The following is a 12,721-nucleotide window of genomic DNA, read 5'->3' on the forward strand; positions in this document are numbered from 1 at the left end:
AGCTAAATTCCCGAGGGTTAATAGGATTGACATTTTACTATTGTCAGGAAAACAACAAGTGCAGACTTGGAAACGAGGGAGAATAGACCCCGGAAGTTAAGCGTGCTTAGGCTGGAGTAGTGAGAGGATGGGTGACCGTCCGGGAAGTTAGATGATTTGGAATGATGAGGGGTGATTAGAGATTAGAGGTTAAATTGAGCAGTGATGAGGGGTGATTAGAGATTAGAGGTTAAAATAATTCAAAAATTTGAAAATATAAAAATTCAAAAAAATCATAAAATTTCCTTTAGTACCGGTTGGTGTTACCAACCGGGATTAAAGGTGGACCTCCAGGCAGCGGCCACGTGGAGGGCCTTTAGTCCCGGTTCCAGAACTGGGACTAAAGGTACTAGTGATTGGTAGCAAATCCCCCTTAATAAAATGCAAGCACTTTTTGTAAAACTCCGCCGGTACAAGAAACTTATGAATGTCGTCTCCGATGAATCTTGCATTATATGTGTTTGTATATGTGATGCTTGTAAACCATGAATGTGCGATTTATGACATGTGTGATATGTGCCGATGTGGTTTTTGTACATATGTTAAAATGGTTTTAGTAATGTGCCAAGGTGATTTCTATAAATGTGTAGAAATACTTTGTTTAGAAAAAAAATCTTGGAACAAATACGACATGCTGAGTATATGTGCCCCTCGATGGCGTGTCAATAATGTGCCCATCACTGATACGGTGTTGCCAGTGACGAGTGATGGACAGCCTGTTTACTGGGTGGCATTTTGGACCCATCTCTGGTAACTGCTTCTGCAATAGGCTGACCTGAATATATTAAGTGTCACTGAAAATAAATAATTCTGTTTGTATTGGTATGTATATTACTGAATAGCTGAAATCCTTTGACCATTTGATAATTATTTTCGTACATTCTGCAATGAATAAAAATTTGAAATTGGTCCATATTTTGTCTGAGATAGAGTGACTGCTCACCTACATTACCATGATGTACCTCGTAATGGAATATCTCTGTATCAATAGTTCTCATATATATCATTCTCCTCCTCACATGCCATTATTCTAGTGTTTACCGCCTTAATTGAGAATGCCAAACACTGTACTTATACAATTGATTCTGATAAAAACTACCCATATAAATGGAAGGTGTCGGGAACTTCTTGGACAACGCCTGTTGTAGCTCAAGCTTGGAAAATCATGGTTCTGGCTTCATCAAGAATGTCCCAGCACATGGTTCCATGAATCCTTCTATGGTGGCACCTCGAATAGCCTCGTGAGTTCCGATTCCATCTGAAGGTAGTCGTCGACAACAATTTGCTATGTTGTTGCCAAGCACTGGAAGAAACATGCAGGGATCAGGCCCGACCCGTCTGAATACTTATCGGCAAAGTGCATATCGAAAAGTTGGTTCAACTCCCTACTTCGAACTTGATAAACCTTGACTGATCAACCTCCTCTGGACGGCTTATCATCTAGCATGATGGACGAAGCAAACCTGCTCGATTGGTAGCTTAGCACACACGTGCACACTGAAACATAGAAAGTACAGATGGTGGTTTAACTCTAGCAGGCATTTCCCACAGACATGCTTCCCGTAGGTGTTAGAGTTGTGTCGAATATTATTGTACAAGGTAGGTTACAGTTGGACTTGGTTTTGGACTGTGTGTAGACAAGGTAGGAGTTGTGTCCTAATAGGACACTTGTATCCTAGGCCTCTCATATATATCGGGGGTAGACACACAATGTAACCTATGCCAACATAATAGCACAGGCATGCGGGGGAGCCGGCGGCGTGTGCCGGCACCCGGGCGGCCGGGGTGCGGTATTGTGACGGTGTCATGGGGAGGAGCGCCCGTAGTCATGCCCCGGGGATGTAGCCATATCGGTGAACCTCGTTAACAAATCTCGGTGTCATGCTCGTGTGATTGCTTGGTCCTCGGTAGATCGACGGTGGCCTCGGATTTATTCTAACAAGTGGTATCATGAGCAAGGTTGCAAGCTCTGGAGACTACAGATCGTTGATTTAGAGGATGGATTATCGTCAGCACGAGTACAACGTGCGGAAGAATTGTTCCGCGGAGGTCGTCATGTGTGCTTTCGACGAGATCGGAAAAGAATCAGGACACAGGCGGCTGCATGAGCAGTCTCAAGCAATTCGCGTGGTCGATCGGGAGAACTCGTCAAGTCCGGTATCAAAAAGAAAATCAATTCGGCGAGATTGGTAATCGACTTGAGTTGGGCGATTGATTTGGAAAGCGCGATACGGCGGCGCCTTACGCGTGCAGGAGCAGATGACACGTGCGCAGGCCCGGTCCGGATGGGGGGCAGGGGGCGGCCGCCCTGGGCCCCCGAAATTGAGGGGCCCCCACATACGTGTGCTCTCTGTATCCAGCCCATGAGAAAAAATGATTCTGGGCTAATTTTGATGCAATAGACCTGTATATGCAACTGTGGGCAAGTAAATCAGCGATTAGCTAAATTGGTGGAATTGATCCTCAAAAAGGCAAGTAAATCAGTGATTAGCTAAATTGGTGGAATTGATCCTTAAAAAAAGCTAAATTGGTGGAACTTCCGTTTCCCTCGCGAAGGTCCGCGCATGACAACATGAGCGATCGACCTAGCGACATATCCTGGAAGCCCGAGGGCGACACCGCCGCCGACACAGCCTCCTCCCGCGGAGGCCTCCCCCGATGATTTCTCGTCCAATGGCGGATCGAGTAATTTCATCTTCATCACCGTGGACAGGAGTAACAACACCACCGGCCCTGGCAGGCAGTTTTAAACTACAGAGATCAGGTTAGCATCTTCCTGATGCATCATCCAACGGAGCTAGCTAGATTGACATGTGACTAGTTGGTCGCAGAATTATTAGATCTAGTGAATTAGCGGAGAGGAGTAGGACGTAGTTGTCCTTCTGACTAATTTTTTTAATGCAATTCTTCCGATTAATTAATCTGGTCATGTTGGAGATCGATGAAAGATGAGGAGAGAGGATGTCTAGAATCCATGGGATAATGATACTCCCTTCATTTTTGTATACAAGGCCACTATCAAAATTATAATTTGCAATTGTACAAGGCCACTAACATTAATCGAGGCAAAATTGATGGCATTTGCCTCGTACTAGCACCCGAGGACATTAATATCCCTTGTGTGCATGCGGAAGTGAGAAGGTTAGCTTGCATTCCCAACATTAATCAACCAATGAGGAGTACGAGGGTTGGTTTCTTGTGCGTGGGAGAGAAAAACCACATTAATTAACACGACAAACAAGATGACGAGCTAGCTTGCAACATTGACTTAAACATAGCATTGATTTTTACCTTGATACCTGTAATATGAGTTTGTGGCCTTGTATACAAAAATGGAGGGAGTAATAGGCAAGGTGAAATTAATTGGAGGATTCATGGTCAATTCAATATGATTAGGTGGCAAAATTAATTTTTAGTTGCTAAAAATATTAATTTTTAGTGTTGCAAATTATGAAGCTATTCTACCTGCGTGCCACCAATAGCAGTTCAAATTACTTTCTGTTTGCCAAACTATGAAATATATAAATGCATGAAACTTCCATGTCAAAATCTTAGCAAAAGTGAGAAATAATTATAATAATAATACATAATTAGAACCTGGAACTAGGTCGACCAGCTGGTTTTGCACTCCATGATAAAAAAATCAAAACAATTCATGTTTAAAATTTATCTAAACATGCACATAATGATTATAATTTTGAATATATAAAGGGCCCCCGGTTGTATTTTCGCCCCGGGCCCTGAAATCTCAGTACCGGCCCTGCGCGTGCGGCATGCAGGGCTGCAGGAATCTGCTCGATCCTGAGGAGCGTGCGGCCCAAGCTTGGTGGGGCGCAGCTGATGGATGTCAGGAGTTTTCGTTGCAGAGGGCCCAAGGCAGCACCGCGTTGGATTGCTGCAGAATTGCACTGTGTGAGATGACCATAGACCAGTTGTGAGCATGTTGGGTAAACAAAGAAAACAAAAGAATACGAGTCTGGATTGGAAGATTGTGGACAGCTGTTTGTTGATCTCTTTGCCACACGTACGTGCAGGCTACGGGGGACTATTTCTTGGTTGTTACTATTTGTTTTGAACAGAGCACATGTATGGTCGGTGGCTGCTTGAAGGAGTCACGGAAGGCCAAATGCGTGGGAGGCTGCAAGGCATGAGATTTGTTGGTGAAAAGAAGGCAATCTGCATGGTTTGGTATTGACCGTGGCATGGACAACAACACAATAAGGAAAGAACTTTTGAGGTTATGGGAGCACAGTTTTATTGCGCCCATGGTGACTACCAGGAAAAAGTAATTTTTTTTGGAAGTGTTGCTAATTGGATACGGGGTTTTACCATTATGATGGTAGATTGGCGACGTGCGTATAAGGCTCAAAGCAGGAGTCTGAAGCGCGTCGTGCCAGGATCATGCATATACAGGACGTCAAAGCAATGCACAGAGATGTGCGTGCCGAAAACGACGCAGGGTGGAGCATGGTTGCAGTCGGATAATTTCGGCTGGGTCGGAGTGGAATATCTGACGGATCGACAGGGATGTCGGTCAAAGTAGAAGACGGCAGTGATTTCAGCGATGACGACATAGGAGCGTGATGCTGATGGTGGCCGACTTCTGGGGCGTGGAAACACGTGGTGCAGGCTTGAGGGCTTGTGCGGCTTTGACAAGACTAAGACGCGGGGTTGATTCAATGCAGTGTACACATGAGAGCTTGAAGTGGACAGGGCGCAGGGTAGCATAGCGCAGCTACATGGAGTCATGTTGAAGGTGGAGCCGGAGTCTGATGGTCAACTTCACTCTGAGCTGATGGAGGGGCTACGACGTAAATGCATGGAGAGTCGAAGCCTATTTCAGCGGGTAAAGCGAGAGACACGTGTATCGGACTGGGGCCCAATGGTCTGATGGAGACGTGATACTCGGCATCGGTCGGTAATGATCGATGGTTCCTCTGCAGTGGGGGTTGAGTGGTGTGGGTTCGCGACCTTGGGAGACTCGACCAGGACAGCAGAGGCTCGACGTAGTGATAGTGGCGAGGCATGCGGTAAGCACGGGACACAGCGACACACCAAGGCACTAATGGTGAAACATGTGGTCACACAAAGTGTGCAGGGTTCTGAAGCAGTGTTGATGAGTACTAGGTTCAAGTTGGTGACTAGATCTATCGAGTATGACATGTCAGATGGATTAGAGTGGACCATAGGGAATCTGAGAAAGTGGCGGAAAGTCTGAAATTGTCAAAGGCTAAGAGAGTACATGGCCGTATATTCTGTGGTGTTCAGTGCACATGGCAAAAGTAAGGATGACAAGTACAGAAGAAGGCGGAGTGCTATAGCCGTTGGACATGTCAAAGACTATCCGGGAAAAAAGGATGAGACAACTGCGAATTTGACTCGGGGAGGCACAGGGCAACGGTGAAATTCCTTCAAGTTTCAGACAAGCAGTCAAGAAAGAGCGATGACGTTAAGTTCAGGTAACTCTTATATGTGGCGTCCAATATGTGGGTTGTTCATTTTCACACAGACAGTGATCGGTGTGTGATGGCGTTGAACGGATACTCCGGAAGTTGGGAGCACAAAGTTGAGTAATGAGGAACTTAATTTTGCTCGAGTGTTGACTGTGAAGAAGACGAGAAGGGACTATAGTTGCAGGTGGAGTCACATGGAGTCTGGGAGTAGCAGCGGTGCTCATGGCGTATCTCAAGTCCAATGTACATGGAGGTTCGACTCATGGATGAATTCAAGGTGGTGAAGAATATTCGCCAAGGTGGAGTTTGTTAGAGTTGTGTCGAATATTATTGTATAAGGTAGGTTACAGTTGGACTTGGTTTTGGACTGTGTGTAGACAAGATGGGAGTTGTGTCCTAATAGGACACTTGTATCCTAGGCTTCTCATATATATCGGGTAGACACATGATGTAACCTATGCCAACATAATAGCACAGGCATGCGGGGGAGCCGGCGGCGTGAGCCGGCGCCCGGGCGGCCGGGGTGCGGTATTGTGACGGTGTCATGGGGAGGAGCGCCCGTAGTCATGCCCCGGGGATGTAGACATGTCGGTGAACCTCGTTAACAAATCTCGGTGTCGTGCTCGTGTGATTGCTTGGTCCTCGATAGATCGACGGTGGCCTCGGATTTATTCTAACAGCAGGTACTGAGGAGTTGAATGACAGTGGTACTAAAACGCATAAATTTGACCTGCAGTGATGTGCAGAGTAGTGGTCAAATAAACTTATTGACTTGGCACTCTCATCTACTAGCTCCGTATGCTCAGCATGTTCCAAAGGCTAGAGCAACAGTTCCCAATTCCCACTACTTTGCCAAATAAAAATAGCCCTACTTCTGGCAAGAGTTTCTGTAGGAGGAGTTGTGCATGAGTTTAGTCCGATAGGATATCCTTACTCACCATTTTAGATCATCAGGGAGAATCCATTACTAGGAAAGAAGCCTGATAAAGCAGGTCTAGTACGTGGTTCAAACCAAAACATTACAAACTGGAGGCCATCCCACCTTAAGGCTGATCAACGCATTCCTTGCCTGACCATACTGTCGTCGACGCCACCACAATGCCAGACAACACTACCACCTCCGCGCGTCCAACAACGCGCATCCATCACCAAGGCTCCGCTGCGCCACGCCGCTACGAACCGTCGTCGTCGATGCGGTAGATGCAACACCGATCATCCTCTTGTCCCCTCTAGCCAGCTTCTGCTCCAAGACGATGCCCCTAAAAGGGAGGACGGCCCTGAAGGCCCTGTCATCGTCTGATCAGGGAGTCCCAAATATAGGGTTTCTCCGGAGCAGTTGGACCAAGCGACGATGCATTCGATAATGAGACGACGCCCAAGACGGCGCCATTGTCTACCATGACCGAGATCGACACGGTTTTCACCCACAATAGCCATCCCGACCCCGCAGCTAATTGGATCCGCGCTGTGAAGGTGAACGCAGCCATCGTACCGCCGACAAAGGGCAACCAACCTGCCCTCGCCCGTGCCTCCACCTGCTGCCAACCAGCCACAAGCCACGCCGGGGCGGATATAGACGGGCGCCAGATCCATCAACAAGTTGTGTTGCACACCGAAGCCCGCATCCCGCCGGCCATGTAGCCGGAGGCTACACGGCGCAACGCCCAGGGACGCCGCCTGAGCGCCGCTCCACCCGGGATCAGATCTGGACCTATCACTGCAACCAACAATCCAACCCGAAGTGAGCACCACCACCTCGTGGCTTCCAGTCCCCGGCTCATCAGATATTGCCTGTGACGGATCTCCCATGGAGGGGACGAAGAACACCCAGCCTCTGTCGGTACAGACCGGGCATCGCCTGGCCGCACCCTCCGGCCGCGACGAGCAAGTGGGGTGAGGGAGGAGGGGACCCCTGCGGGGGTGCTAGGTTTCACGTCTCGGTCACCGGCAGGAGCGACATGGGAGGGACTTTTTTTAGCTGGGTCTCAAGTACCAGGGAGCAGGACCACAATGAATGTTCATCTACCATACATGAGTACCTTATTCTGGAAGCTGCTCATATATATCTTCCTCGTCCTCACTCTGCCTTCACACCCAAACACACAATGCCGCATCCTTTCTTCCTATGTTTGATTCTAATAAATTACTTGTAGAAATGGAAGGTATTGGGAACTTTTCTGACAACATCAATTGCACGTCTAGTTGTGGCGATCATGTTTTAGGTTTCATCAAGCACGCCTGCTCTGTCACTCTATCCATGCATCCTTCTTTCTTGGCACCTTGAATATCTTCACGAGTGCCCTTTCTATCTGCGGGCAGTAACCACTAGCCTTGTGCCTTGTTGTCATGGCCGCCAGCGGACGTGTCAAGGCATTGTTGGCGCAGTCCTGACCCAACGATTATTTCTCAACGAAGTGCAAGAACCCGAAGTTGCCCAAAGCTGCACACACTGATAATGCAGATTAGTGTTATGTACCAAGCAAAGTTGATTGATTAGGAGCACGAGCTCTCTCTGGTGTAGTGACAAGCGCCACGTGCAATGGTGTTTTTGGTACGTTTTTCTCTCACTCATAATGTCGTACTCAAAAGGACATGATTGGCTGCCGGATATCTGATAAAGGGAGTTTTTATTGACCATTAGTGTCACATCAAAGAGATGCAGTATAAGCATGTAGGTTGGCAGCGGGCACATACGCGCCACGGCCATGACCAGCTTAGTTGGAAGTGTGAGCTCGACTGCTTGGTACGTGAGCATGCGATTCATCGTCATAGGAGAGAGGAGCACGTGGTGCTGGATGGGCTTTGATTTGCACATCAAACTCATAAATTTAATGAGTTGTTTTACGGTGATTGGGTTAGTACTTGGAGTACTTAGCAGTACTTACATGTCTGATCACGTCTGATTTTTATTAGCCGTCCGATCTTGCGGGGAATTTTAATTGATTAAATTTAATATGTTAATTGCGATAAGGGCATAATGGTCCAGGGGGAAATATCTTTTCTTGAACCGATCACCTGAGGACCAGATCCATGTCTACTCGATCCAGTTCAGAATCCTCCTCCGATGTATTCGTCGCCGCTCGCCGCTCCTGACCTTCTCCGTCCTCGACCTGCCTGGTGAGAGGAATAAATTCATCGTCCTCGTCCTCCACCCAACCAACCCCAGCCCCCACGCCGTCACCGAAGAAGAAGAAGGCCGGATCTGCGCCGGCTGAATCGGCGGCGACGGCGGCGGGCGATCCCATCTCTTCGCGCGTACCATCCTTAAGGTATGAATTCGGCTTGGCGTTCTGCTCGTTCTCTTGGCCGTTGCGCCCCTCCACCGTGCATGCAGTACAACCTCAACCCCACAAGATCCGGGTAATTTAGCAGTATGCGAGATTTGTACGGACTAGAACAATGAATGGAAAGCTTTATCGTGGCATAGTTTCTCTTGAGCTAATCGCATCATGTTAGTTTAACTAAGATGTTGAGGGCATTGCTTACTTCCTTTGGTACCGCAGAAAAAAAGTGACATACTTGACGTTTGAGATGAGATATACTAAAGGAAGATGAGATACTGGTTCCATAGTTGACTTAATTTAGTTTATTAAAGTCATCATCACTTTAGGTTTGCATAGTGCATGAAATATAGTTTAAAGGAAGATGAGATACTACTTGTTGGGCGTTGATGATTGGTTTCCCTCACATGTCAAACGAGCAAAGTCTTTTCCATGCACTTGTCTTTGCCTATGAGCTATTTTACACCTGCAACATTGATAAACAGAAAGATGTTGATGATTGGTTTCCCTCACATGTCATATGCAGGAAGACATGGCGTATGCAAGTGATGAGAGTATGTTCGAGTATCTAAATGTTGTCAGCAAGATGTTTGATAGTGAGGCTGAAGGCTATGAATTCTACAACAAATATGCTCTTGAAAAAGGTTTTAGTGTGAGGAAAAGCTACGTTGAGTGGGATGGATCCAACAAATACATAATTTTAAGGAAAATTGTGTGTAGTCGTCAAGGGTTTCGCGAAGAGAAGCACATGAAAAGAAGGATGGAAGATAGAAAGAGGAGGCCACGAAGTTTAACTCGTGTTGGGTGTAATGCTAAATTGGTCATTACGAGACAGGAGGAAACCGGTCGGTGGTTTGTCAAGGGTTTCATCGATGAGCACAACCATCCTCTAGCCCCACGGGATCTTTCTTGTCTGCTGCGTTCGCACAAACGAATTAGCGATGAGCAGAAAGCGGACATTGCGGACATGGAAAAATGTGGGATCCGCAAATACCGTATTATGGATATTTTGTGCTTTCAATACGGTGGATTTGATAAGGTTGGATGCATAAAGAGGGACATTTATAATTTCTGCCATGCTAATAAGTAGGAGACAATCAGTGCCGGTGATGCTAATACGGTGATCATGCACATGATGGCGAAGCGAGAGCGAGATGTGGATTTTTTCTTCAAGTACTTGGTAGACGAGCATGGCCATCTGAAGGGACTGTTCTGGGCTGATAGTCAATCGCGACTTGACTACGAGGCTTTCGGAGACGTCATTGTTTTCGATAGCACATACAGAACCAACAAATACAATCTGCCATTCGTGCCGTTTGTCGGGTTGAATCACCACCGGAGCACTGTCATTTTTGGCTGTGGTATAATTTCTCATGAAACAAGCCAGGCATACGAGTGGATGTTGCAGACCTTTTCTGATTGCATGGCACAGAAGCATCCGATATCTGTGATCACAGATGGGTACCTTGCAATGCAGAGAGCAATCAGGGTGGTCTGGCCAGACTCAAACCATAGACTATGTATATGGCACATTCAGCAGAACATTGTACGCCATCTACATGATGACGACGTAAAGGAGGAATTCAGATCTTTCATTTATGATACTTCTTCCATTGAAGAGCATGAGATAGAATGGATATACTTCTTACAACGGAATAAAGTAACCAGTGAGGAGTCTTGGCTGCATCAGATGTATCAAATGAGAAAGTTGTGGTGTGCTCCATATCTTGAGGGGCGTTGTTTCCTAGGATTGAGCAGCAATCAGAGGAGTGAGAGCTTGAACTCTGTGCTACATACGCATCTTGAGGGTAAGATGTCGTTGTTTGAAATGCTAGAGCACTATGAGCGTTGCCTTGAGTCGCGACGGATTAACGAAGCTCTCCATGACGTCGAAGCCTTGCAGTCCGTTCCATTTACAGAGGAAAATGCTTCGCCGCTTGAGAAACACGCCGCAACAGTTTTCACACCTAGTGTCTTTAAGATGGTCTTATGGAGCATAGATGCTGTCAGCAAATGTCAGATCAGAGAGATACTAGATGGATCAGAAGATTCCACTTATGTTGTGTCCAAGCAGGAAAGAATGGATAAAAAGTTTGGAGTGCGCATTGAAGAGCAAGGAGGTCTTTTGCACAGGGTGAGTTGTTCTTGCCGTAAGCTGGAATGCGCAGGCACACCATGTTCCCACATTTTTTACATATTGGGGATTTTAAAACAAACAATTCTGCCCAGTTGTTGCGTTCCCACTAGGTGGACTATGAATGCAAAATGTGCATACGCACCTACCAGAAAAAACCAGATGTATGACTATTCGGTAAGCCTGCAGAGGTACCGCGAGTTGCGGAATTGTAGTCACGCCGCAAGTTTCAAGGCATGCCACTCTGATGAGGACTATCACCGTCTAATTATGCTTTTGCAAGCACAACATCATGGCAAGCAATCAAGTTTTGAACAAGCTAACAGCAAGGAGTCAAGTAATGCTCAGCATAACAACATTAGGTTTGGCCCGTTGATGCCGCACTCGGAGAAAGTTGATAAGGTTCTGGATCCCGTGCATGTGCCAGGCCGAGGTGCACCGAAGAAAAGGCTGCAGGCAAAGACAAAGAAGTCAAGATCACAGAATATCTGTGGCTATTGCAAGAATCCTGGTCACAATCGACGTAAATGCGCTAAATTGCTAGAGGTACGAAATATGTTCATATTTATTTTTTGCATGTGTTTTACTCATAATTGATGTCCATGTGATTTATTCTATTCTTCTGTGTAGGATCTCGAGGCTGAACTGTGATGTCTACATACAGCATGAACCGACGATGAGCCAGAGAAAGTCGTGTGCCATTCAGCTTTGTGTGACGTGGTCTTTACATTCTATTTCATCGTGAAAGTAATTTAGTGAAGTGCGGTTGTACTGCCATGTTACTGTATTAGTTCGACATCTTTCGTTTCCATTTTCTGTGTGTATCATTTGATGTCCAACTTTAAGAATGATGATGTATTTCGAACAGGAATAAGGGCTAGCATGTATCACTTGTTATTGTCGAGTAGAATAATTTTTGTGATGTATTTCTGCACGCACGCACGGCCGCCAGACGGATCTCCCCCGCGATCCCACGGTCTGCATGGCTCATGCATGGCAGGCCGTTTTCCTACGTCGACCCAAACACCGGCCCATCCGAGGTTGCAGCTCCGGACGGCCCACGTCACGTACGATCTCGCGCGTTGTTCTCGTGTAACTAAAAATAGTCCCACCTCGCCCCTCGACCAGCTCCTTTACCTGCTTAAATACCTTCATCGAGGTGATTTTAGCAAGCGTTGGTCCTCATTGTAGGATGAATATGATTCTTCACCCTTACTATGGTTGTCATGCATATTCATAATCATCATGCATATTCTTCATTTAGAGATCATTAATGACCGACGTATTTTTTAAATAAGCGGGGCCCAGTGGGGTGTGCTTGGAAATATTTGAGAAACCTCCATGCACGTTCATCTTCGCTGCATGCAAATCGGGCGGCAGCCGCTGTGCCAGCAGCTGTCAAGGCCTTGATGAATCACTATTCACATGCAGGTCCCCGACTCTTCCATGCAGGTGCCTGGTTTTTGCATGAAGGTCCTTGGGTCGCATCATTGGTTGAGGAAGTATCTCTAGAGTGTTTTGAACTGACATTGCCCAGGGCATAAAAAATTAAAAAAAATACAAAACCTTGGAAACCTAGCATTGTTTGTGCAAGAGATCATGTGTGCCAAAATTGAGGTGATTTGGAGGTGGTCGAAAAAAATGCCCGCATTCCGGAGGGACCATTTGGTCACTTAAGCCAGTTTTTGAAAAAAGGTGAATTTTTCCACCGCCTCCAAATCACCCAAATTTTCTTGTACATGGTGACACGCATGTGCCAAACATGTCTATGAAAGAAAGTTTTGAAAAAAATTACTTTACAATGCCCCCTTGAG

General features: G+C 46.5%; 1 protein-coding gene across 1 annotated transcript; it reads left to right on the forward strand.

Moving 5' to 3' along the window:
- The first annotated feature begins 9,305 nt into the window (after positions 1–9,305).
- Positions 9,306–11,558, forward strand: LOC120968631 (protein FAR1-RELATED SEQUENCE 4-like). The gene is made up of 4 exons (XM_073503571.1): positions 9,306–9,425; positions 9,864–10,907; positions 11,097–11,453; positions 11,538–11,558. The coding sequence occupies exons 1-4, from the start codon at positions 9,306–9,308 to the stop codon at positions 11,556–11,558; spliced, it is 1,542 nt and encodes a 513-aa protein (XP_073359672.1).
- Positions 11,559–12,721: the final 1,163 nt, after the last annotated feature.

The sequence above is a fragment of the Aegilops tauschii genome, chromosome 7, assembly GCF_002575655.3.
Source record: "Aegilops tauschii subsp. strangulata cultivar AL8/78 chromosome 7, Aet v6.0, whole genome shotgun sequence".
In the NCBI taxonomy this organism is placed as follows: Eukaryota; Viridiplantae; Streptophyta; class Magnoliopsida; order Poales; family Poaceae; genus Aegilops; species Aegilops tauschii.